The sequence below is a fragment of the Staurois parvus genome, unplaced genomic scaffold, assembly GCF_062004578.1.
Source record: "Staurois parvus isolate SC_StPar_1 unplaced genomic scaffold, SC_StPar_1.0 ptg000301l, whole genome shotgun sequence".
NCBI classification, from domain to species: domain Eukaryota; kingdom Metazoa; phylum Chordata; class Amphibia; order Anura; family Ranidae; genus Staurois; species Staurois parvus.
Genome location: NW_028318097.1, coordinates 142,556 through 170,334, shown reverse-complemented (window position 1 = coordinate 170,334; position 27,779 = coordinate 142,556). Strand labels below are relative to the sequence as shown.

The following is a 27,779-nucleotide window of genomic DNA, read 5'->3' as shown; positions in this document are numbered from 1 at the left end:
GAATCAGCTCAGGCCCACTGATCGCTGCTCCGCTGCCCAACCCATACGCCGGTTCTGGGCCCACCCCTGGTCACCCTGCACCCAGCTACCGGGCACCCAGCTACCGCCCCTGGACACCCACCACCCAGCTACCGGGCACCCAGCTACCACCCAGCTACCGGGCACCCAGCTACCACCCCTGGACACCCAGCTACCGGGCACCCAGCTACCACCCCTGGACACCCAGCACCCAGCTACCGGGCACCCAGCTACCACCCCTGGACACCCAGCACCCAGCTACCGGGCACCCAGCTATCACCTCTGGACACCCAACACCCGGACCACCCAGCGAACCAAGACGTCGCCCAGCGAATCTCCCGGACCTCCCAGCGAATCTCCAGCCACCGAGCCGCCAACATCACCAGATGCTGTGCCTACCAACACCCCCAGACATCGCACCCTACGACCCCTCCACTCGCTGATCCACCGGACCCACTGAAGATTCCTCGGACGCCAGCATACTGCACTCACAGATTGCAGCTACAGAAGGACTCTAATGGACTTCACGGTGATACAGACTCTCCACATCACCTCGCCCTGACCCGTATCCCTTCACCTCCCCCGACCCGAACAGCACTGCACTCACCCCAGCATGCCACCTGCACTTCTCCTCCTCGTCTTCCTCTCCTCCATCCCAAAAATCGCCTCCCTCTACCCGCCCACCCCCCCAAAACAGCTCTACATTGCCCCTTCACTTCTGCCCTCTCCCCACTACGGCACTCACCACCTCCTCCTGGTACTCCACTCCCCGGTCGACCCACGTGCCACCACTACCAGACCCACACGCTCCTACACCTCCCATTCCCATGCCACCCTCCTCACCCTTCTCCTTCTCCTATCCGCTGGGGACATCTCCCCGAACCCTGGCCCCTCACCACCTCTCCCCCCCTCCAGGGACCCCCCTGCCCCCGCCAGCCGCCGCAACCCCCTCAACCTCATACCTGTGCACCTCCTCCCCGCATCCATCCCCCCTCTCTCGGTTGCACTTCTGAACGCCCGTTCGGTTTGCAACAAACTAACTGCCATCCATGACCTCTTTATCTCCCGCTCCCTCAACCTCCTAGCCATCACCGAAACCTGGATACAGGCCACTGACACTACCTCCCCTGCGGCACTCTCCCATGGAGGTCTCATCTGGTCCCATTCACCAAGACTGAGCGGTCACAAAGGTGGTGGTGTCGGCCTGCTCTTATCACCGCTGAGCACCTTCCAGGTCCTCCCTAACCCCCCCTCCCTAACCTTCTCCTCCTTCGAAGCTCACTGCATCCGGCTCTTCTCACCCACCCCCTTAAGGATCGCAGTGATCTACAGGCCCCCTGGATCCATAGCCCGCTTCCTGGATAACTTCGCCGCCTGGCTTCCCTTCTTCCTCTCCTCTGAGCTACCGACCATCATCCTCGGGGACTTCAACATCCCCATCAATGACAACACCCCAGCTACCTCCCAACTCCTCCACCTAACCTCCTCCTTCGCGCTCACACAACACACCCAATCCTCCACCCACATCAATGGGAACACCCTGGACCTCGTCTTCTCCCACCTCTGTACCCTCAACCAGTTCTCTAACACACCCTTCCCTCTCTCCGACCACCACCTCCTCACGTTCTCCACCTCCCCTTCCCCCAACTCCCCCCCCCCAGTGCGCCAAACCATCACCAGCCGCAACCTCCGCAACCTGCACCCGGCCCCCCTCCACTCGGCTGCCGACCGCCTACACGACAGCATCCTTCCACTGTCATGTCCTGACCTAGCCACCTCCACGTACAACGACTCACTATCAGCTACACTAGACTCTCTGGCACCCCTAACCACACGCTACATCAAACCCAGACCGCTCCAACCATGGCAGAACGACCACACTAAATGCCTCAAACGTCGCAGTCGTGCGCTGGAGAGACTATGGCGCAAAACCAGGTCCCCTCATACATTCTCCCTCTACAAATCTGCCTTCCTCACCTACACCTCCTCCCTCCACGCCGCCAAGCAGGCCTACTTTGTTAACCTGATTAACACCCTCTCCACCTGCCCTCGCCGACTCTTCTCCACCTTCAACTCCCTGCTCTCTCCCCCCCTTCCTCCACTCAGTACCTCACTTACCGCCCACGAGATTGCCACTCATCTCCACAGCAAGATTGACGCAATCCGCAAGGACATAGTCAACTTGCAATCTACCTCCCCATCTAGCCTACCCCCTTCTATCACCCCCTCATCTCTCCCCTCCTCTGACCTCGCAACGGCACTGCCCCCCACCACACCCAAGGCCCTGCCTACCATAACCCCCCCATCACTGCACTCCTTCAGCCCTACTACCACTGAGGAAGTCAGCAGAGTCTTCTCAGAAGCCCGTCTCACTACCTGCCCCCTGGACCCTATCCCCTCTCAACTCCTCCGGTCACCCCCCTCTTCCCTCATCTGCTCCCTTACCCACATCTTTAATCTCTCCCTCTCTACTGGCGTATTCCCCTCCCCCCTAAAACATGCGCACATCACCCCCATACTCAAAAAGCCCTCCCTGGACCCCACTGACCTCAACAACCTCAGACCAATTTCCCTGCTGCCACTCACTTCCAAGCTCCTTGAGCGCTTGGTCTTCGATCGCCTAAGCGCCCACCTAGATGACAACAACCTCCTTGACCCACTACAGTCCGGCTTCCGTCCCCTACACTCCACCGAAACTGCCCTCCTCAAAATCACCAACGATCTACTAACCGCCAAAGCCAAAGGCGACTACTCTGTCCTCCTCCTCCTAGACCTCTCTGCGGCCTTTGACACAGTCGACCACCCCCTCCTCCTTAATAAACTACTCTCCCTTGGCATCAGAGACACCGCTCTCTCCTGGTTCTCGTCCTATCTATCCCAACGCTCCTTCAGTGTCACCTACAATGGTGCCACCTCCCCTTCTCTCCCCCTCTCTGTTGGGGTCCCCCAGGGCTCTGTCCTTGGACCCCTTCTCTTCTCCATCTACACCTCCTCCCTTGGCAAACTCATACACTCCCACGGCTTCAATTACCACCTCTATGCTGATGATACTCAAATCTACCTATCCACCCCTCACCTCACCCCCTCATTCTCCGCCCGCATCACTCACCTCCTAAACGACATCTCTGACTGGATGTCGCTCAATTTCCTCAAACTCAACCTCTCCAAAACCGAGCTTCTCATCTTCCCCCCAGCCCGCGCCCCCCCCCCCCATCCTTTCCATCACTACCAACAACACCACCATCAATCCCGCCCAGCAAGCCAAGGTCCTTGGCGTCATTCTGGACTCAAACCTTTCCTTTCAACCTCATATCAAATCCCTCACAAACACATGCAGGCTCCACCTCCGGAACATCGCCAGGATACGTTCCTTCCTTACCCCAGACACCACTAAACTACTAGTACACTCCCTGATTATCTCACGCCTGGACTACTGCAACTCCCTCCTCACCGGCCTACCCCAGTGCAGGCTCTCCCCGCTTCAGACCATCCTGAACTCAGCGGCCAGACTCATCCACCTCACCAGCCGCTCCACCTCTGCCACCCCCCTCTGCCTCTCCCTCCACTGGCTCCCCATTGCCCAACGCATTAAATTCAAATTGCTCACCCTGACCTATAAGGCCATTCACAACACTGCCCCTAACTACCTCACCGATCTGATCCCCAGGTACCACCCTACCCGTACCCTTCGCTCTTCACAGGACCTTCTTCTATCTTGCTCCCTGGTCTCCTCCTCCCACGCACGACTGCAAGACTTCTCCAGGTCCTCCCCCATCCTCTGGAACTCACTACCCCAATCCATCAGACTGTCACCGTCCCTCCTCACCTTCAGGCGCTCCCTGAAAACCCACCTCTTCAGGGAAGCCTACCCCACCCTCACCTAACAGCCGCTGCCCTTCCCTCCTCCTACCACTCCATCCCCCACAGCCGTTTCCTCCTGTGCCTCTACCCCCCCCCTCCTAGATTGTAAGCTCGAAAGAGTAGGGCCCTCTAACCCCTTGTGTACTGTTTGATGTTACTGTTCTGTTTCATGTATTGTCCCCCCCTATTGTACAGCGCTGAGCAAACCCTTTGGCGCTATATAAACTCGATAAATAAATAAATAAATAAATAATCAATTCAGGAAGTTACAAGGACACTGGATTTTTTGGCAGGATCAACAAGCACTTCCAAAAATGGAACTTAGTTATAAAAAAAGATAACTAATACAGCCATCACATCCAAGGACTGGTAATCTGCAATATATTACATTTATGTTCTGAGGTTTAAATATCCTGTAAGACGTATTTTGTGGGTACAAGGACTGCAGCTTCTGTGTGCGGTGTATACTGCAAGTAGGCTCACACTCTATGTAACTGAGTCATGGCAAACATTCAGTGCAATGTAGTTACACCCACTACACGGCACTCTGCACATGCTCAGTATCAGCAACACGTCAAGGTTTCCCTCTTCCTTAAAGTCATTCTAAAGGTTGTAATAAAAAAATAACAAACATGTTATACATGGAGAAATGTACAAAATTCCTGCTAAATTCCTACTAAATATAAAATCTAAAACTGTAAAATGTTAATATATTACAAATATTTGTATTTTTTAAATCGCGCCTTTTTGTGAAAATGGTGAATTCTGAAGGTGCGCAAAACTGTAAATTGTAAGAATTCACTTTAAAAATCTGATATTTACCATTTTTTGCTTACAGATTTCAGAGTTTTTAAAAGACCCCCCCAAGCCATACATTTTCTGAAAGCACATGGCCTTTAGAATAGAAGGAAGGTGCTAATGATTTTTTAGTCTCCGCAATATTAGCGCAAATGTTCATCAAATCACTATTTCCACAAAAAATACACTAAAATCAGTACAGCTTACAGAGCTTTCAGAGTTTGGAAAAGACCCCCCCAAACCATATATTTTCTGAAAGCACATGACCTGTAGAATAAAATAAATGTGCTACTGATTTGTTAGGGCCTCAATAGTTGCACAAATGTTCACCAAATCACTATTTTCATTACTAGCGCACACAAACATAACTTACACAATTCCTGCTAAATTGCTACTAAGTCCACATTCACATGGGGCATACTAAGGTGTACACCAATGGAAGAGGCGTGTTTACCCGAACGGGGATGCACAGGTGTACCATGCATCCCATGCAGGCAGTCTTATTCATGTCACTTGGGATACAATGACTGCACGGGCACAGCCACTGCTCCCAATCTGACATGCATGTGGGTGCACGACCCCAAATTCAGATGGTGTAAGCACAGGGGAATGAACCCAAACACATATAGATGTCAAATTAGGAGCAATGGCTTTTTTGTGCAGTGTCTACAACCCTAATGACATCAATGGGACTGCATGCATAAAGGTTTACGCAACATCTGCACATCCCTTGTGCAGGTAAACACGGCCTTGCAGGGCTTTATTATGTTTTTTTTCTATATTTTGTATTTTTACGGGTGGGGCTTTAATGAGATATCAGAGGTCTAAAAAGACCTCTGATGTCTCTTTTTTGACAGAAAGTCCCTTTCTCTGCAGCCTGAGCTGCACACTACATGAATGAATAGGAGTCTGCATAGAGGCTTCATTCAGAAACTGAAGCATAATAGTGAAACACTATTTACTATGCTACAGTCATGAATGGACACAGTAGTGATCAGTAGTGATCGCTCACTGCTCCCATTCAAGAAAAGGAAGTTGGCTGGTAAACACATGTTTAGCAACACCCCCTCCCCAACTGCTCTCCATCCTGACAGCTTGTGTCCCCAAGCAGCAGCTGCAGCAGGCAGGAGGGGGAGGAGGGAAGGACAGCCAGAAGCACAGCAGGGATGGATGCTGAGGGATCATAAGGGGGGGGCATTGAAGAGGAGTCAGAGCAACAGGGGGATATGTGAAAAATATTTGTAAAGCCTCTGTGGGTGCCCTGAAACCAGTGGGAGAGGTTGGAGAGTTGGGAAGATGACAGCTGGCTGGAAGAAGGAGGAATGTCAGGTCCATACAGCGTACAGACGTGGCCAGCTGGAAGCAGTGCTGTAGGTCCGTATTGGGTTTATATCTACATTTACAAACCAAGTAACTATAAAGCTGCCAACAAGCTGAGATACATCCCACTACTAAGCGTATTTATATTATATACATTGGGCTCAATTCACAAAGCATTATCTACCGTTTTAGGAACTGCAGTAAAATACTTCTTAGCGTTTTCAAACAAAGTTTGTGATTCATTTAGAAACTCTATTAAAATTCCTCTTGAGCAATTTTATGAAGTGATGATGTATTTAATAGTGAAAGCTAGCAGAATTTTAATGCGGATGGCAGCCAGCGTTCTTAACAACAAGAAACTATCATGGTTGCTAAGGAGCGGGAGTACGCTACATCCTTAACAACAAGTAAATAGCGGGGTTCCCCGCTGACAGCAGAATGTAAATAAAAGAAATTATGGCATTTACATTTTTTTTTAAAGAAAAGGCTCTTCGGATCTGGTATGGATTTTGAAGGGAACCCCATGGCAATTTTTTTTTTTTTTTAATAAATCCGAAATTCATACCCACCTACAGCACCTTGTCCCCATATTTATGAGGACAAGAGCCTCTTCCCCACAACCCTGGCCTGGTGGTTGTGAGGGTGTGGGGGACTGATTTATCGGCATCTGGAAGCCCCCTAGATTTTGCCCCCCAATGTGAATGAGTATGGGGTACATAGTAAAAATAAAAAAGTAAAAGCAAATAAAAACACACAGCCAGTTTTTGATAAGTCCTTTATTGAAAGCCCCCCCAAAAAATGACCCCCAAAGTAGATCCAACATCAACGATGATGAATGCCAGATACTGACCTGAACAAGAAAAACCACAACCTGCACTGATACTTGCCGCATTGGGTAACTCCGCCCCTTTATGACATAAAACAGGGAATGCTGGGTTGATGACCTCAAAAGGGGGTGTGTTCACCTGGTGATGTCATTGGGTGGCCCAGCCCCTTACTTTATTTAGTGGCAGGAGGTGGCCGAGATGTCATATGATAGCAGCCAAGCATTGGTGTAAGTTGTTTTTTGTTTTTTTTCATTTGAGTCAGTGCCCAGCGTTCCTTGTGATTGACATTGGATCTACTTCAGGGGCCTTTTGACTTTTTAACCCCTTGCCCTCCTGAGGATTTACCCCCCTTAATGACCAGGCCTCTTTTTGCTACTCGGTGCTGCACTAATTCAACTGATAATTGCGCGGTCATGCAATGCTGCTTCCAAACAGTTTACTTTTTTTTTTTCCCCACAAATTGAGCTTTCTTCCGGTGGTATTTGATCGCCTGTGCATTTTTTATTTTTTGCGCTATAAAAAAAAAGGCTGACAAGTTTGAGGAAAAAAAACAATATTTTGGACTATTTGCTATAAAACATGTCCAGTAAAAAAAAATTTAAAAATCAAATTTAGTCATAAATTTCTGCCAAAATGCATTCTGCGACATGTCTTTGCTACAAAAAATCCCAATACGTGTAAATTAATTGGTTTACGTGAAAGTTATAGCGTTTACAAATGGCGGGAAAGATACTGGGATTTTTAATTTCTTTTTATACTAATAATGGCGGCGATCAGCGACTTATGGCAGCAATCAGTGACTTATGGCGGTGATCAGCGACTTATGGCGGGACTGCGGCAGACATTCTGACACTGGGGGGGAACTGACTTGGGGTCACTGACATCCCAATGTCAGTGACACCAATACAGTGACCAGTGCAAAAAAAACCCACTGACACTGTACTAATGGCACTGGGGAGGAAGGGGTTAACTTTATTATTCAGTGAAAGGGTTAACTGTGTGAGGGGAGTGTTTTACTAGGGGGCGGGGTGTGTACTGCAGGGAACACTGCTGATCGGGACAGATAAACTCTTCTGTCCCGATCAGCGTGTGAGGAGCTGTCATGGAACTGACAGAAAGCACAGCTACTGCAGCTGTGCTCTCTGTCACTGATTGTCGCTAATCGCCGGGACATGGCCGGTAACGACTGGCTGTGACCCGGCGACTGACATCCGCGGCCGTGATCGGCGGGACAGGTAGAGCGGCGGCACGCCTCGCGCACGCCTCCTACCTGTTTTAAAAACACACATTTAAAAACGTGGTTTTGCCCAGCCGTGCCGCCCTGCCACCGTATTTCTACAGTGGCTGGGAGGCATGTGGTTAAAAAAAAGACTTTTCAAAAACTGGCTGTGTGTTTTTATTTACTTTGCACTTTTTTTTTGGTGAATGAGTAGTGGTACTATGTACCCCAGTACTCATTCACATGAGGCGATGGATCTGGGGTCCCTTTACTCCTTAACAACCAGCTAGAAAAAAATAATCTTTAACTATAGTATGCCTGCCAAGTCCCTTATTCAAACTATCACATGTCTATGATGTCATTGATTCACACAGCATTTCAAGCACCCAGCTTTTCCATGAGGATCAGTAAAAACATAATTTACAGGGCAGTAAAGTGGACCTTTAGGCATTACAGATCTTAGTGACGTGTGTTATTGAAATATATTTCAGGAGAATTACTGTTAGATTAAATGAGAGGTGTTGAAATAACTCATCCCCTCTTATTGGGTTGAGCAGATTAGGTCTCCTCTGGTCCTCTCTGGTTGCTGCTCCTTGTGTGTAAGGGAAGACTTTGTACTGGAGGGTGATAACCTTTCCGCCAACACAGCAAATTGTAGACGTATCTCTTACACTCGGAGAATGTAAAATAATAGATAAGAGGATCCAGACAACAGTTGATGCTGCTGATACTGACACAGAGGATGTAGGGAATATACAGAGAGCGATCATAATTCTCATACACCTTCACATAGTTAATTAAATAGATGACATTGGTGGGGCCAAAACAAAGGACAAACACACTCAGCACAACCACGGTGAGGCGGATAGCTCGTGACCTCTTATGTGTGCGATCAAATTTTGATCTGCTGAGACTGCGGATGATTCCAATGTAACAGAAAGTTGTAATGAATAATGGTAAGAAAAAGAAAAGTGAGATAAGAGAGATAAAATAGTAAAAATAGAACTTAAGATTTATACCAAAGTACTGAATATCATGACATAATGTGATATCTAGGTTAGAAAATTTCCAGGCTTGATCTGTTATGAGAAGAGGCACAGTACTGGCCAATGAGATGACCCAGATGACACCACACACCAGCCAGGCTCGGTTCACTGTGCGCCAGGAGAGAGACCGCACCGGGTAGACTATGGCCAGGAAACGGTCCACGCTGATACTTGTCATGAGCAGCATGGAGCAGTACATGTTACAGTAAAATGCTACGGTGACAAAGCAACACATTCCTTCTCCAATGAGCCAGTTAGATCCCAAGAATCGGTAGGCAATATAAAAAGGTAGGATGCTAACAAAAAGGACATCTGCAGTGGCGAGGTTCAGCATGTAGACCACTGCCGGCTTCCTGATTTTCACTTTCACCAGGAATATGATGATCGCCATGATATTGAGAGGAAGAGCCACCAGGAACACAACAGTATAGATCGATGGGGCAAGCCTGGTCACACTCCAATGTGTGAATGCAGTACTTAAGTCATTATCTGAGATAAGAAAAGTAAAACACAATATTAGCATAAATAAATGAACCAGATATGTTTATCTTTTCTTTAAAGAGGAATTCAATTTTAAACATCAAAATGAATAGCTAATAAAAGTATAAAGAAAAAAAAACAGGAATTTAGACTCGCCTGTAACTTCCACATTTTAGTGTACAGTACAAGGTACAGGCAACTTATTCATTCACCTTGGGTTATTGGCTCATATCTTCAGGTGATTGGACACTATCATGGAGAGTTGGGGGGGGGAGCTGTGCCCTGTACTGTATTCCAAGTTTTCAGGTAAGTCAAAATTCCTCTGATTTTAGTCATACAGTATAGGACACAGGCAGCTTATTCAGACACAATGGGACATCCCAAAGCAATAAATTAAAGGGTGGAAAACAACTAGGCATCCAAAGCTCCCCAATAAAACAACAGGGGTACATTTCACAGTGCTGCTACAATAACATTGTGGCCAAAAGTTTCATGTGCAGATTGGACATTAACCTGGTAAAACTTTGAAAAGTATGTATAGAAGGGAAGGCAGCATCCTTACAGAGTTGAGCAACAGAAACTTGGTGCCTAAAGGTCCGGGAGACTCTGAAGATCTGTACTGGAGGGTGCATGTTTTAGAATATATGCTCTTGTAATCAAAATCAACAAAGAAAGTGGCCATTTGCCACTACAAAGTGCACAAATCACTGATGAGGTGGGTAAATAGGAACATATAGACAGGCATCTTGGATGTTCATGGATGCCATGTGTTCCTCTTGTCTCAAAAGCAAACACTGCATTTGCAGATTCCATGAAAAATGTTGGAATGTGAGGGGATTTGTTGAGGAATTTACAGTCCAGGATAAAACAGATACCTCAATTGGGCTTTGGTACCATAAAAAGGGTTTGATTTACCACTTCCAATCCGGCTCATGTACATAAACGGCCGGAAGGGAGCAGTGCAGGAGCGGGTTGCCATTCATAAATGACGCCAGCATTTTCAAGCTGTGCGCGCTCTCTGGGAGCAAACGGCAATGAGATCCAGTGCCCGCTGTGTCTGGAGGACATAGCAGAACACCAATTGCTGTACAGGACCTCTGTGTGAGGTCCGGATCATGTGATCACTGATTGGCCAATCAGTGATCTCATGAATAGTAGTAAGCAAGATGCCACATCTGACATCATTGCTTACTACTAGTGAAATCAGTGAATGATCACAAAGATCACATGGTAAAGGGCTATTCACAACAGCCTTGTACCATGTGACAAGCTGTGACCAATCACAGCTCACACAGTATTTCTCAATGGCTGCAGGAATGCAGCCAGGGAAAAGGAGAAATGATTGCGTTTACAGCCTTTATGGGTGTAAAAGCAATCAGCGTAAAAAAAAATCTTCATCATCCCCCACAAGTGGTACAGTGTCACTATGGTGACACTGTACTGCTAGGGTGACAGTAGTTAAAATTTTTTAAAAAACATAAATAATAATATTGCAAAATAAAAAAAAAATGTTTTAAAAAATTATATTTTTTGGTTATAAACTAATTTGTGTTTTTGTTTTTACTAAAATGATAACCAAATACATTTTGGCCATGATTTATGAAGAAAGATTATTTATTTGCAAAATGTTATAAGAAAAACACTTTTTTCAAAATTTTTAGACTTTTTCATTTTTATATAAAAAATAAAATAAAATAAAAATCTCAGTGCTGAATAAATACCACCAAAATAAAGTTTTATCTGTGTTAAAAAATTTTTTAAAAATTCATATGGGTACAGTGTTGCATGACCGCACAATTGTCATTGAAAGTGTGATAGCGCTGAAAGCTGAAAATTGGCCTGGACAGGAAGGGGGTAAAGTGTCCAGACCTGAAGTGGTTAAACCTGTCTTGAGTTAGTACTGGTACAACTACTCCCAGGGACAAGACGTGGTTCAAGTCCTTCTGCAAATAAGATTGTCCTTTGTTAATTTCAAAGATGAAATCACTGAGGTGATAGTTTTGAACTCTATCCTTTATCCTTTTGAAAGTACCAATTGAACCCATAGGTCTGGGTCATCTGTGATCCAGAGGGATGCAAACTGTAACAGATGTCCCCTCACTCTTAAGAGTGAAGGCTCCTCTTCATTGTGCAAAGGGCTTTGGAGAGGGTTTGGTGGCCTTTGTGGCCTTTGTGGGCCAAGCCTTGTGCAGAAAGGAAGGTCTAAACTTAGGACAGCAATAAACGTGATGGTTGGCACTTGCCTTAGTAACAAAAATTAGAGCTGAAAATGTGACTTCCGGTTCCGGTGAAGCATGTAGCAGGGACGGTATCCCGTGGCTCCGGCATACCCCGGCATATAACACCCGCTTCCTGCACCGGAGAGCCTCAGCATTAGGCACAGAGGTGCCCCCTGTTGACCCGCTACCCGATCCCCATGGATCGGTACCTGAAATTGGCGGCACCCGGCCACGATCCCGCCGCGATTCCTGGGAGGGATGTCTCTCCCTCTCCTGCAGCCAAGATGGCCACCGAACACGCTGCTGAGGGCAGCTGCAGTAGTGGCACCACAAGTCCCAGGGCGGACAGCAGCAATATAGAGATGGACACACAGCCAGGGACAGACCATGGATCAGGTAGGAGGGAACCACAACTTCCCCATACCCCCACACTGGGGCTTGTGGGCACCTGTAGTCCTACAGATCAGCAAGGCTATGAAAAAATTGCACAAGCCGTTGCCTCTTTACTATTGCCTACCATTACACAGGCTGTGGATAGGGCTGTGACCCAAGGCATAGAACAACTTAGAAGGGATCTCGGCAAAAATGTAAAGCGCATTTCAGATGTAGAACACCGCCTCTCTAATTTGGAGGATGAATTTCAAGCTATGCAGGCAGGAGTTACACAATCTAAACGTGAGCAACAAAGTATTCTGGACAAACTGGATGACTTAGAAAATCGGTCACGTAGAAACAATTTACGCGTAGTGGGTCTCCCAGAATCCTATAATTCGGGCTTGCTAGCTGAAATCTGCTCTAAACGTATACCTGCTGCACTAGGCATACTGTCACCATGCCAGGTCGAAAGGGCTCACCGCCTAGGCGCACCTTCCAATGATAGACGTACGCCACGCTCAATATTTGTCAAATATCTCAATTATGCGGACCGGCTTGCTAAATTCATTCCGTAATTCACGTTCCCTACAGCTGGATGGGCATAAGCTTTTACTTTTTGCAGATTATTCCCAAGAAGTTTCACGCAAAAGAAAAGCGTTTCAATCAATTTGTGCCATACTGTTTCAAAAGGGGGTCAAATTCACTCTGGCATATCCTGCCACACTACGCTTCACCACGCCCACAGGGGAACCCAAATCGTACACACACCCAGAGGAAGCCCTTTTGTTCCTGCAGAATTTAACCGACAACCTGGGCCCTCAACAAATACAGCAGTCACCACGTGACCCCGGTCCGAGAGACCAACGCAGTCCTCGAAAAGAGCCGCCTAAGCGCCAACGCATCAACTTCTCACCGGCAAAACATAGGCCACCTTAATTCCCGCTGATAATTTTCTCTACAGGTTCACGTTTTAGCGGTTATTGATTCATGTAATGGTACTTCTCTGTCTTATTTTGAGGTCACCTACATGCTCCGTTCTGTTTAGATACACCTAAGGTTCTTTGGCTCGTTTTTATATCCGCTCACAATGATATGGCGCAATTACTTTTCTCCTTGACTGCTGTGCCGATCTTGAGCACGGGCTGCATCTCACCCACAGGTGCTACCGAACCGCACGATATTTTGGGGCCTCCCTTCTCTTCCCATTTGCTGATAGACAAGGCTGCCCTTCGGTGCAGGTTTTACATCTTACCTCCTCCGGTAACGCAGGTTAAGGAGAAAAGATATCATGCAGAATAATGTGAAGTCCATGAAACTTATGCTGTTTGTTAATTTTTTGTCTGTATTTGACCCCTGTTGGGTCATTCTGTCAGATGTTTTTCCCCTTCCCTCTCCTCTTTCTGTCGCTTTTCCCATTTCACTATCCACATGCCCGGAGACCCCATGCTGTGCCGGCCTTTAACAATGCAACGAGCGATCGGGAATCTTAGAAAGGAACACGTTGAGTTACCACCTTACAGAGCTCCTACTTCATTGCTGAACACCCCTTGGCCTATATCCACATGCTTCATGTAGTATCATGGAATGTAAAGGGTCTGAGATCGCCCCATAAACGTATGGCCATTCTACGCCATCTCAAACGCTTGAAAGCGGATATTGCGTTTCTCCAAGAAACTCATTTAAGCCAATCAGATTTTTCGCGCATGAAAAAACTATGGGTCGGTCAGGTACCGGGCTCACCTACAAACAACCGCAAGGTGGGGGTGCTTATCCTCATACATAAACGCCTCACCCCAGACATTAGATCGCTAGTTACGGATGAGGAGGGGCGGTACGTTGCTGTACACATTAACTTGGATTCCTCTCCTCTAGTCTTAGCCAACATTTATGCACCGAACTCTGCACCTAAACCGTTCTTCCAAGATCTGTCCTCAAAACTGTCACATTTTACGCACCTTCCACTGGTGTTAGGAGGAGACTTCAACCAATGTATGAACACTCAGGAAGACAAATTGAAACCAGACTTCCCTAGTTGCCCTCCTCCTTCCGCTCTCTCCCCAACTCACTATTGTCTGACTTTACAGAAGCACTACAACTTACGGACGTTTGGCGTCTGATCCATCCAGATGGTAGAGATTTTACTTTTTACTCCCCTGTCCATCATACTTTGTCCAGAATTGCCTGGGATGAGTTCTGCGACACAAACGCACAACATCGAACAAACCCTAACCTCTTTTGGGAGATGGGCAAGGCGGTCCTACGAGATCGAATTATAGCGTTCACTTCCACTTATAAGAAAAATCTTCTTCGTAACTACACAACAGCGAGCCTGCGTCTCCAGGTACAGAGGGACATGGCGAGTCTCAACTCTCACGACAATAGGAAAGCATGGCCGGAGGCCAAGCAACATTTTGACACTTGGGCAGCGGCCCAGGAAGCCGTGCATAAATCGCATATTGACCTCCGTTACCATAAATTCGGCAATAAACCGGGCAAGCTGCTAGCTAGGCTCTGCAAAAAAACGTTCACTCCCACTCTCATTATAGCGTTGAAAGATGCACAGGGAATGTTGCAAGGCGACCCCTTAGATATTATTTCCATTTTAGAAAATTTCTACCAAAACCTGTATGGCTCTGACCCAATAGACACTACCAAAGCCACCTCTTTTCTGGACCTCATCAAGCTGCCACAGATAGATTCTGCTACACTCCAAGCTTTGAATGCTCCCATCACTCAGTCAGATATATCTAGAGATGAGCGAATCGAAGTAGGCGAAGTGGAATTCGTTTCGAATATTGGAAAAATTTTGATGCGCAAATCGAAATTTTTCCTAAAATGGCGGCGACATGTGCGGCGACGGAGCGGGGATGTCTAAGAAGGCGCGCAGACAAGGCGCGCTGACCCATAATGCATTCATTAATGACATGTGATCGCATTACCAATCAGCAGCCAGCCAGCCAGCACTGTGTAATGGTCGAGCTATAAATGGCGGCCATTTTAGAATTCTCCATTTGCCTCCAGTCATTCAAGAGAGGCAGACCGCTCTGTATTAGGGACAGAGTTAGGGCCACAGAAACGTTACTTAGGGACAGAGAATCGTTACTTAGGGCCACAGAAAGGTTACTTAGGGCCACAGAATCGTTACTTAGGGCCACAGAAACATTACTCAGGGACACAGAATTGTTACTGAGGGCCACAGAACCGTTACTTAGGGCCACAGAAACGTTAGTTAGGGCCACAGAATTGTTACTCAGGGACAGACACAGAATTGTTACTGAGGGACACAGAATTGTTACTGAGGGCCACAGAACCGTTACTTAGGGCCACAGAAACGTTAGTTAGGGCCACAGAATTGTTACTCAGGGACAGACACAGAATTGTTACTCAGGGACACAGAATTGTTACTGAGGGCCACAGAACCGTTACTTAGGGCCACAGAACCGTTACTCAGGGACACAGAATTGTTACTGAGGGCCACAGAACCGTTACTTAGGGCCACAGAAACGTTACTTAGGGCCACAGAATTATTACTCAGGGACAGACACAGAATTGTTACTGAGGGACACAGAATTGTTACTGAGGGCCACAGAACCGTTACTTAGGGCCACAGAAACGTTAGTTAGGGCAACAGAATTGTTACTCAGGGAAAGACACAGAATTGTTACTGAGGGACACAGAATTGTTACTGAGGGCCACAGAACCGTTACTTAGGGCCACAGAAACGTTACTCAGGGACACAGAATTGTTACTGAGGGCCACAGAACCGTTACTTAGGGCCACAGAAATGTTACTTAGGGCCACAGAATTGTTACTCAGGGACAGACACAGAATTGTTACTGAGGGACACAGAATTGTTACTGAGGGCCACAGAACCGTTACTTAGGGCCACATAAACGTTACTCGGACACAGAATTGTTACTGAGGGCCACAGAACCGTTACTTAGGGCCACAGAATTGTTACTCAGGGACAAACACAGAATTGTTACTCAGGGACACAGAATTGTTACTGAGGGCCACAGAACCGTTACTTAGGGCCACAGAAACATTACTCAGGGACACAGAATTGTTACTGAGGGCCACAGAACCGTTACTTAGGGCCACTTAAACGTTACTTAGGGCCACAGAATTGTTACTCAGGGACAGACACAGAATTGTTACTGAGGGACACAGAATTGTTACTGAGGGCCACAGAACTGTTACTTAGGGCCACAGAAACGTTACTCGGACACAGAATTGTTACTGAGGGCCACAGAACCGTTACTTAGGGCCACAGAATTGTTACTCAGGGACAGACACAGAATTGTTACTCAGGGACACAGAATTGTTACTGAGGGCCACAGAACCGTTACTTAGGGCCACAGAAACGTTAATCGGACACAGAATTGTTACTGAGGGCCACAGAACCGTTACTTAGGGCCACAGAATTAATACTCAGGGACAAACACAGAATTGTTACTGAGGGCCACAGAACCGTTACTTAGGGCCACAGAAACATTACTCAGGGACACAGAATTGTTACTGAGGGCCACAGAACCGTTACTTAGGGCCACATAAACGTTACTCAGGGACACAGAATTGTTACTGAGGGCCACAGAAACGTTACTTAGGGACACAGAATTGTTACTCAGGGACACAGAATTGTTACTGAAGGCCACAGAACCGTTACTTAGGGCCACAGAAATGTTACTCGGACACAGAATTGTTACTGAGGGCCACAGAACCGTTACTTAGGGCCACAGAAACATTACTCAGGGACACAGAATTGTTACTGAGGGCCACAGAACCGTTACTTAGGGCCACAGAAACGTTACTTAGGGACACAGAATTGTTACTCAGGGACAGACACAGAATTGTTACTGAGAGACACAGAATTGTTACTGAGGGCCACAGAACCGTTACTTAGGGCCACAGAAACGTTACTCAGGGACACAGAATTGTTACTGAGGGCCACAGAAACGTTACTTAGGGCCACAGAAATGTTACTTAGGGCCAAAGAATTGTTACTCAGGGACAGACACAGAATTGTTACTGAGGGACACAGAATTGTTACTGAGGGCCACAGAACCGTTACTTAGGGCCACAGAAACGTTACTCGGAAACAGAATTGTTACTGAGGGCCACAGAACCGTTACTTAGGGCCACAGAAACGTTACTTAGGGCCACAGAATTGTTACTCAGGGACAGACACAGAATTGTTACTGAGGGACACAGAATTGTTACTGAGGGCCACAGAACAGTTACTTAGGGCCACAGAAACGTTACTCGGACACAGAATTGTTACTGAGGGCCACAGAACCGTTACTTAGGGCCACAGAATTGTTACTCAGGGACAGACACAGAATTGTTACTCAGGGACACAGAATTGTTACTGAGGGCCACAGAACCGTTACTTAGGGCCACCGAAACGTTACTCAGGGACACAGAATTGTTACTGAGGGCCACAGAACCGTTACTTAGGGCCACAGAAACGTTACTTAGGGCCACAGAATTGTTACTCAGGGACAGACACAGAATTGTTACTGAGGGACACAGAATTGTTACTGAGGGCAACAGAACCGTTACTTAGGGCCACAGAAACGTTACTCGGACACAGAATTGTTACTGAGGGCCACAGAACCATAACTTAGGGCCACAGAATTGTTACTCAGGGACAGACACAGAATTGTTACTCAGGAACACAGAATTGTTACTGAGGGCCACAGAACCGTTACTTAGGGCCACAGAAACGTTACTCAGGGACACAGAATTGTTACTGAGGGCCACAGAACCGTTACTTAGGGCCACCGAACCGTTACTTAGGGCCACAGAAATGTTACTTAGGGCCACAGAATTGTTACTCAGGGACAGACACAGAATTGTTACTGAGGGACACCGAATTGTTCCTGAGGGCCATAGATCCGTTACTTAGGGCCACAGAATTGTTACTCAGGGACAGACACAGAATTGTTACTCAGGGACACAGAATTGTTACTGAGGGCCACATAACCATTACTTAGGGCCACAGAAATGTTACTCAGGGACACAGAATTGTTACTGAGGGCCACAGAACCGTTACTTAGGGCCACAGAAACGTTACTTAGGGACACAGAATTGTTACTCAGGGACAGACACAGAATTGTTACTGAGGGACACAGAATTGTTACTGAGGGCCACAGAACCGTTACTTAGGGCCACAGAAACGTTACTCGGACACAGAATTGTTACTGAGGGCCACAGAACCGTTACTTAGGGCCACAGAAACGTTACTTAGGGACACAGAATTGTTACTGAGGGCCACAGAACCGTTACTTAGGGCCACAGAACCGTTACTTAGGGACACAGAATTGTTACTCAGGGACAGACACAGAATTGTTACTCCGGGACACAGAATTGTTACTGAGGGCCACAGAACCGTTACTTAGGGCCACAGAATTGTTACTCAGGGACAGACACAGAATTGTTACTCAGGGACACAGAATTGTTACTGAGGGCCACAGAACCGTTACTTAGGGCCACAGGAACGTTACTTAGGGACACAGAATTGTTACTCAGGGACAGACACAGAATTGTTACTTAGGGACACAGAATTGTTACTGAGGGCCACAGAACCGTTACTTAGGGCCACAGAAACGTTACTCGGACACAGAATTGTTACTGAGGGCCACAGAACCGTTACTTAGGGCCACAGAAACGTTACTCAGGGACACAGAATTGTTACTCAGGGACACAGAATTGTTACTCGGGGACACAGAATTGTTACTCAGGGACACAGAATCGTTGAATTAAAGAGTATGTCAGACAACATGCAGAGGAGTGGCAGAGGAGGCAATGTTTTAGGAGCGAGCAGACGTGGCAGCAGAGGAAGGGGTCGAGGCAGCACTAGTCGCAGCCAGAGGCCAGTGCTCCCGGTGTCATCCAGCGGTCGTGTCTCCACCGACAACCCTGCCGTCATCGATTGGTAGGCTCGGTCGTCTTCCTCTTCCCAGGTCACCTCTGACACCTACAGCCAACGGTCGGTGGGTACGTCAGACACAACCGTTAGTTGGCATGGCCCGGGAGCAAGCCCACTGAAATCACGTGTCCTCTACCTGCCCCTGTCCTTTGGTGTTCCCTCACCAAGCGAAGTATCGCATGCTGTGGGCTCAGCCCCACTGTACAGTGAGGAAGAGCTAACAGAGGGCGGTCAGGAACGGGGGGAGACATCCGCCTCTTCAGCAGCCAGGCGAAGAAGTACTGGCGAGGAGAGTGGCTCGGTAGCCGGTCTAGAGACAGGTCTGTCTCCTGACCCAGACGCAGCCGAGGGGGCTAGTAGTGAGGCGGAGACCCTACTTGATGATGAGGAGGTTGATCGCACTTGGCAGCCTCGTCGTCATCAGGCAATTTCTTCCGCATCATCAGGAGAAGAGGGTGCCAGCTTGGCAGCGAGCGAAACAGTCGGTGGGTTGCCCAGGAGGCAGCAGAGTCGCAGCAGTGTCAGTGGAGCCAAACGCCCACGGAGTAGAGCACCAGCTCCACTGCAGCCTACCACCACGGCCAGTAGTGGTGCCGGTGCGCACGGAGGAAGTAGCAGTCAGCCAGTGAGGAGTAGCGGGGGCAAAGTTTCCTACTCGGCGGTGTGGCAATTTTTCGTCAAGCCGCCCGAGGAAGTAAACGTAGCCGTATATCGACTATGTGGCCAGAAATGCAAGCGTGGCCAGGGGGCCCATGTTGGGACTACAGCGTTGCGTCAGCATATGCAGCGTCGCCATTTGGTGGCTTGGGAAAACCGTGATAAAGATACGGCGGTTCTGCCTGCCCTAGCCCCCGCTCCATCACCCGCTCCGTTACTTGCTCCGTCACCCGACATCAATCGCCCTCTATCAGCCAGTCAAGGCTCCAACACCTCTGCTGAGGGGAGTTGTCGCTCGTTGGCATCTTCCGCTCGTTCAGATGCTCCTTCTCCTGCTACTCCTCTTCACGGATTCAGTCAGCAGTCTTTCTTGGAATCATTTTCCAAGAGACAACAGTTTGCAAGCACGCACCCGACGGTGCAAAAGCTGAACGTCCTCCTGTCCAAGTTGCTGGTGCTGCAGTCCCTCCCTTTCCAACTGGTGGACTCAGCACCTTTCCGAGAAATGATGGCTTGTGCCGAGCCGCGGTGGAGACTGCCAAGCCGTCATTTCTTCGCCCAAAAGGCAGTGCCAGCCCTGCATTCACATGTAGAAGAGATGGTGGGCCAGTCTTTGAGCATGTCGGTCTCTGCCAAAGTGCACGGCAGCGCCGACGTGTGGAGCTGTAACTACGGTCAGGGACAGTACATGTCATTTACGGCCCACTGGGTGAACGTGGTGCCGTCACAGTCGCACCAGCAACTTGGACAGGTCACGACGCTTTTGCCTCCACGTTTGCACGTCCTTGGTCCAGCAAACATGTCCGCCTCTACCACCTCTTCTTCCGCCGTGTCCTCAGCCGCCACCCCCGTGCCAAGTCCCATTACCCGACCGGCATATCACATGTGCAGGGCGCAACGGTGTCACGCTGTGCTGCACCTGGTATGCCTTGGCGAACGTAGTCACACAGGGGAGGAACTTCTGAGTGTAATGAACAGAGAAATCGACAGATGGCTGTCTCCGCGCAAACTGAAAATCGGAACCATGTTGACCGACAACGGAAAGAACATGGTGTCTGCTCTGCGTCAAGGAAGGTTGTGCCATGCGACATGCATGGCTCACGTGTTCAATCTGGTTGTCAAGCGGTTCCTAAAATCCACCATCCCACTGCAAGACATCCTTAAAATGTCACGTAAACTTTGCATGCATTTCAGCCATTCCTACAGCGCAAAGCAAACCCTCCTTGAGCTGCAGCGGCAGAACGGAATTCCACAGCATCGCCTGATCTGCGACGTTGCAACAAGGTGGAATTCAACCCTACACATGTTAGACCGCCTTTACGAGCAGCGAAAGGCCATCACCGATTTCCTGATGTTACAAGCGGATAAAGGTACTCCCCTGTGTAACTTCGATGTCAGCCATTGGCAGCTCATGCGTGACACCTGCTGCTTGCTCAGGCCCTTTGAGGAGGCCACGCTATTCGTGAGTCGGCGAGACTATGGGATGAACGACGTCATTCCTCTGTTGCACGTCCTGGAACAAATGCTGTTAACAATGGCTGGTCAGGGTGCGGTAGACGTGGCTCACAGATCTCAACGCCACATGACCCCTGTGGGGGCAGGACAGGAAGAAGAGGAGGAGGTAGAGGAGGACATTTGTGCTCAGGAATTATTGAGTGAAATGGGTGTTTTTTCCACTCAGCGGACAGGAGTGGAGGAGCAGGAGCATCTGGGAGAGGAGGAGGAGACAGAGGACCCAGACGCACCGTGGCAGTATGCTGTGGAGATGGAGGCAGGGAGTCCCTCGCATTCCTTGGCACAAATGGCCCATAGCATGCTCGGTTGCTTGCGTAGCGACAGCCGAATAATAACCATCAGACAGAGGGATGACTTTTGGCTGTCCACCTTGTTGGACCCTCGCTACCGTTCCAAAATGGTGGCCTTTTTCACACCTGCTGAGAGGGAGGCCAAAATTACGTACTATAAAAACCACCTATGTAGTCAGTTGGTCTCTGCCTTTCTGCGCCAACGTCCATCCTCAGACACTGTGGGCCCTGTGCGCTCGTGTTCCGCTGCCATGGCAGCAGGGGAGGGGTGGGGTGGTAGGAGCAGTGTCAGCTCCACCAGCAGCGGCTGCCTCAGTCTGCAGTCGATGATGAGTAGCTTTCTTCACCAGCGCAGTGAGGAAACTACTAACCAGCCGCAGCAGCAGCAGCAGCATCAGGTGGACCTGGAGCAGGAGCTCAAACAACAGGCTTGGGCCTACTTGGACAGCACCCTGCCAACCGAGGTAGACAATCCCCTTGACTACTGGGCAACGAAACTTGACCTTTGGTCCCAACTAGCTGAATTTGCCCTTGAAAGGCTGTCATGCCCGGCCAGTAGCGTGGCATCGGAGCGCGTGTTTAGTGCGGCAGGAGGTATTGTAACTCCGCGGAGGACACGACTGTCCACCCAAAGTGTGGAGAGACTCACGTTTGTGAAAATGAATCAGGCGTGGATTAGTCTGGATTTCAAACCACCAGTTCCTGAAACAACTGACTAAATCCGCCATGAATCATGCCCCAAACATGTGCCACTTTCAGGTCTCCGCACACTGCTGCTGGGTTCCATTTTGTCATAGGGTGCTGGCAGATTACGGGCCTCCCATAGCTGCTGCCAGGCCCCTAATCTGCCATGGGCCCCTGTACCGCCTCCTCACGCTGCTGCAAGGTCCACAGTGTCTCATGGGTCCCTGTACCGCCTCCCATTGCTGCTGCCAGGCCCCTAATCTGCCATGGGCCCCCGTACCGCCTCCTCATGCTGCTGCCAGGTCCACAGTGTGTCATGCCATGTGCCACTTTCAGGTCTCCTCACACTGCTGGTGTGTTTCATTTTGTCATAGGATGCTGGCAGATTACGTGCCTCACATTGCTGGGGCCAGGCCCCTATTCTGCCATGGGCCCCTGTACCGCCTCCTCACGCTGCTGCCAGGTCCACAGTGTCTCATGGGTCCCTGTACCGCCTCCCATTGCTGCTGTCTCCAACGCCACACTCTGCCATGTGCCACTATCAGGTCTCCTCACACTGCTGCTGGGTTCCATTTTGTCATAGGATGCTGGCAGATTACGGGCCTCACATTGCTGCGCCAGGCCCCTAATCTGCCATGGGCCCCTGTACCGCCTCCTCACGCTGCTGCAAGGTCCACAGTGTGTCATGCCATGTGCCACTTTCAGGTCTCCTCACACTGCTGGTGTGTTTCATTTTGTCATAGTATGCTGGTAGATTACGTGCCTCACATTGCTGCGGCAAGGCCCCAAATCTGCCATGGGCCCCTGTACCGCCTCCTCACGCTGCTGCCAGGTCCACAGTGTCTCATGGGTCCCTGTACCGCCTCCCATTGCTGCTGTCTCCAACGCCACACTCTGCCATGTGCCACTATCAGGACTCCTCACACTGCTGCTGGGTTCCATTTTGTCATAGGATGCTGGCAGATTACGGGCCTCACATTGCTGCGGCCAGGCCCCTAATCTGCCATGGGCCCCTGTACTGCCTCCTCACGCTGCTGCAAGGTCCACAGTGTGTCATGCCATGTGCCACTTTCAGGTCTCCTCACACTGCTGGTGTGTTTCATTTTGTCATAGGATGCTGGCAGATTACGGGCCTCACATTGCTGCTGCCAGGCCCCAAATCTGCCATGGGCCCCCGTACCGCCTCGTCACGCTGCTGCTAGGTCCACAGTGTGTCATGGGTCCCTGTACGGCCTCCCATTGCTGCTGTTTCCATCGCCACACTCTGCCATGTGCCACTTTGAGGTCTCCTCACACTCCTGCTGGTTTCCATTTTGTCATAGGTTGCTGGCAGATTACAGGCCTCCCATAGGTGCTGCCAGGCCCCAAATCTGCCATGGGCCCCCGTACCGCCTGGTCACGCTGCTGCTGGGTCCACAGTGTGTCATGGGTCCCTGTACCGCCTCCCATTGCTCCCACTCTGCCATGTGCCACTTTCAGGTGTCCTCACACTCCTGCTGGTTTCCATTTTGTCATAGGTTGCTGGCAGATTACAGGCCTCCCATAGGTGCTGCAAGGCCCAAAATCTGCCATGGGCCCCTGTACCGCCTGGTCACGCTGCTGTGGGTCCACAGTGTGTCATGGGTCCCTGTACCGCCTCCCATTGCTCCCACTCTGCCATGTGCCACTTTCAGGTCTCCTCACACTCCTGCTGGTTTCCATTTTGTCATAGGTTGCTGGCAGATTACAGGCCTCCCATAGGTGCTGCCAGGCCCCAAATCTGCCAAGGGCCCCCGTACCGCCTGGTCACGCTGCTGCTGGGTCCACAGTGTGTCATGGGTCCCTGTACCGCCTCCCATTGCTCCCACTCTGCCATGTGCCACTTTCAGGTCTCCTCACACTCCTGCTGGTTTCCATTTTGTCATAGGTTGCTGGCAGATTACAGGCCTCCCATAGGTGCTGCCAGGCCCCAAATCTGCCATGGGCCCCCGTACCGCCTGGTCACGCTGCTGCTGGGTCCACAGTGTGTCATGGGTCCCTGTACCGCCTCCCATTGCTCCCACTCTGCCATGTGCCACTTTCAGGTCTCCTCACACTCCTGCTGGTTTCCATTTTGTCATAGGTTGCTGGCAGATTACAGGCCTCCCATAGGTGCTGCCAGGCCCCAAATCTGCCATGGGCCCCCGTACCACCTTGTCACGCTGCTGCTGGGTCCACAGTGTGTCATGGGTCCCTGTACCGCCTCCCATTGCTCCCACTCTGCCATGTGCCACTTTCAGGTCTCCTCACACTCCTGCTGGTATCCATTTTGTCATAGGTTGCTGGCAGATTACAGGCCTCCCATAGGTGCTGCCAGGCCCCAAATCTGCCATGGGCCCCCGTACCGCCTGGTCACGCTGCTGCTGGGTCCACAGTGTGTCATGGGTCCCTGTACCGCCTCCCATTGCTCCCACTCTGCCATGTGCCACTTTCAGGTCTCCTCACACTCCTGCTGGTTTCCATTTTGTCATAGGTTGCTGGCAGATTACAGGCCTCCAATAGGTGCTGCCAGGCCCCAAATCTGCCATGGGCCCCCGTACCGCCTGGTCACGCTGCTGCTGGGTCCACAGTGTGTCATGGGTCCCTGTACCGCCTCCCATTGCTCCCACTCTGCCATGTGCCACTTTCAGGTCTCCTCACACTCCTGCTGGTTTCCATTTTGTCATAGGTTGCTGGCAGAGAACAGGCCTCCCATAGGTGCTGCCAGGCCCCAAATCTGCCATGGGCCCCCGTACCGCCTGGTCACGCTGCTGCTGGGTCCACAGTGTGTCATGGGTCCCTGTACCGCCTCCCATTGCTCCCACTCTGCCATGTGCCACTTTCAGGTCTCCTCACACTCCTGCTGGTTTCCATTTTGTCATAGGTTGCTGGCAGATTACAGGCCTCCCATAGGTGCTGCAAGGCCCCAAATCTGCCATGGGCCCCCGTACCGCCTGGTCACGCTGCTGTGGGTCCACAGTGTGTCATGGGTCCCTGTACCGCCTCCCATTGCTCCCACTCTGCCATGTGCCACTTTCAGGTCTCCTCACACTCCTGCTGGTTTCCATTTTGTCATAGGTTGCTGGCAGATTACAGGCCTCCCATAGGTGCTGCCAGGCCCCAAATCTGCCAAGGGCCCCCGTACCGCCTGGTCACGCTGCTGCTGGGTCCACAGTGTGTCATGGGTCCCTGTACCGCCTCCCATTGCTCCCACTCTGCCATGTGCCACTTTCAGGTCTCCTCACACTCCTGCTGGTTTCCATTTTGTCATAGGTTGCTGGCAGATTACAGGCCTCCCATAGGTGCTGCCAGGCCCCAAATCTGCCATGGGCCCCCGTACCGCCTGGTCACGCTGCTGCTGGGTCCACAGTGTGTCATGGGTCCCTGTACCGCCTCCCATTGCTCCCACTCTGCCATGTGCCACTTTCAGGTCTCCTCACACTCCTGCTGGTTTCCATTTTGTCATAGGTTGCTGGCAGATTACAGGCCTCCCATAGGTGCTGCCAGGCCCCAAATCTGCCATGGGCCCCCGTACCACCTCGTCACGCTGCTGCTGGGTCCACAGTGTGTCATGGGTCCCTGTACCGCCTCCCATTGCTCCCACTCTGCCATGTGCCACTTTCAGGTCTCCTCACACTCCTGCTGGTTTCCATTTTGTCATAGGTTGCTGGCAGATTACAGGCCTCCCATAGGTGCTGCCAGGCCCCAAATCTGCCATGGGCCCCCGTACCGCCTGGTCACGCTGCTGCTGGGTCCACAGTGTGTCATGGGTCCCTGTACCGCCTGCCATTGCTCCCACTCTGCCATGTGCCACTTTCAGGTCTCCTCACACTCCTGCTGGTTTCCATTTTGTCATAGGTTGCTGGCAGATTACAGGCCTCCCATAGGTGCTGCCAGGCCCCAAATCTGCCATGGGCCCCCGTACCGCCTGGTCACGCTGCTGCTGGGTCCACAGTGTGTCATGGGTCCCTGTACCGCCTCCCATTGCTCCCACTCTGCCATGTGCCACTTTCAGGTCTCCTCACACTCCTGCTGGTTTCCATTTTGTCATAGGTTGCTGGCAGATTACAGGCCTCCCATAGGTGCTGCCAGGCCCCAAATCTGCCATGGGCCCCCGTACCGCCTGGTCACGCTGCTGCTGGGTCCACAGTGTGTCATGGGTCCCTGTACCGCCTCCCATTGCTTCCACTCTGCCATGTGCCACTTTCAGGTCTCCTCACACTCCTGCTGGTTTCCATTTTGTCATAGGTTGCTGGCAGATTACAGGCCTCCCATAGGTGCTGCCAGGCCCCAAATCTTCCATGGGCCCCCGTACCGCCTGGTCACGCTGCTGCTGGGTCCACAGTGTGTCATGGGTCCCTGTACCGCCTCCCATTGCTCCCACTCTGCCATGTGCCACTTTCAGGTCTCCTCACACTCCTGCTGGTTTCCATTTTGTCATAGGTTGCTGGCAGATTACAGGCCTCCCATAGGTGCTGCCAGGCCCCAAATCTGCCATGGGCCCCCGTACCGCCTGGTCACGCTGCTGCTGGGTCCACAGTGTGTCATGGGTCCCTGTACCGCCTCCCATTGCTCCCACTCTGCCATGTGCCACTTTCAGGTCTCCTCACACTCCTGCTGGTTTCCATTTTGTCATAGGTTGCTGGCAGATTACAGGCCTCCCATAGGTGCTGCCAGGAACCAAATCTGCCATGGGCCCCCGTACCGCCTGGTCACGCTGCTGCTGGGTCCACAGTGTGTCATGGGTCCCTGTACCACCTCCCATTGCTCCCACTCTGCCATGTGCCACTTTCAGGTCTCCTCACACTCCTGCTGGTTTCCATTTTGTCATAGGTTGCTGGCAGATTACAGGCCTCCCATAGGTGCTGCCAGGCCCCAAATCTGCCATGGGCCCCCGTACCGCCTGGCCACGCTGCTGCTGGGTCCACAGTGTGTCATGGGTCCCTGTACCGCCTCCCATTGCTCCCACTCTGCCATGTGCCACTTTCAGGTCTCCTCACACTCCTGCTGGTTTCCATTTTGTCATAGGTTGCTGGCAGATTACAGGCCTCCCATAGGTGCTGCCAGGCCCCAAATCTGCCATGGGCCCCCGTACCGCCTGGTCACGCTGCTGCTGGGTCCACAGTGTGTCATGGGTCCCTGTACCGCCTCCCATTGCTCCCACTCTGCCATGTGCCACTTTCAGGTCTCCTCACACTCCTGCTGGTTTCCATTTTGTCATAGGTTGCTGGCAGAGTACAGGCCTCCCATAGGTGCTGCCAGGCCCCAAATCTGCCATGGGCCCCCGTACCGCCTGGTCACGCTGCTGCTGGGTCCACAGTGTGTCATGGGTCCCTGTACCGCCTCCCATTGCTTCCACTCTGCCATGTGCCACTTTCAGGTCTCCTCACACTCCTGCTGGTTTCCATTTTGTCATAGGTTGCTGGCAGATTACAGGCCTCCCATAGGTGCTGCCAGGCCCCAAATCTGCCATGGGCCCCCGTACTGCCTGGTCACGCTGCTGCTGGGTCCACAGTGTGTCATGGGTCCCTGTACCGCCTCC

General features: G+C 50.6%; 1 protein-coding gene across 1 annotated transcript in view; it reads right to left on the bottom strand.

The window, feature by feature from the left end:
* Window positions 1-6,384: 6,384 nt before the first annotated feature.
* LOC149457846 (proteinase-activated receptor 1-like) overlaps window positions 6,385-27,779 on the bottom strand; it is a 136,143-nt gene continuing 114,748 nt past the window's right edge. The window contains exon 7 of the mRNA XM_089683084.1: window positions 6,385-9,578. Coding sequence (XP_089539210.1) covers window positions 8,602-9,578 — 977 coding nt within the window. The 3' untranslated portion in view covers window positions 6,385-8,601. The remainder of the gene's footprint in view (window positions 9,579-27,779) is intronic.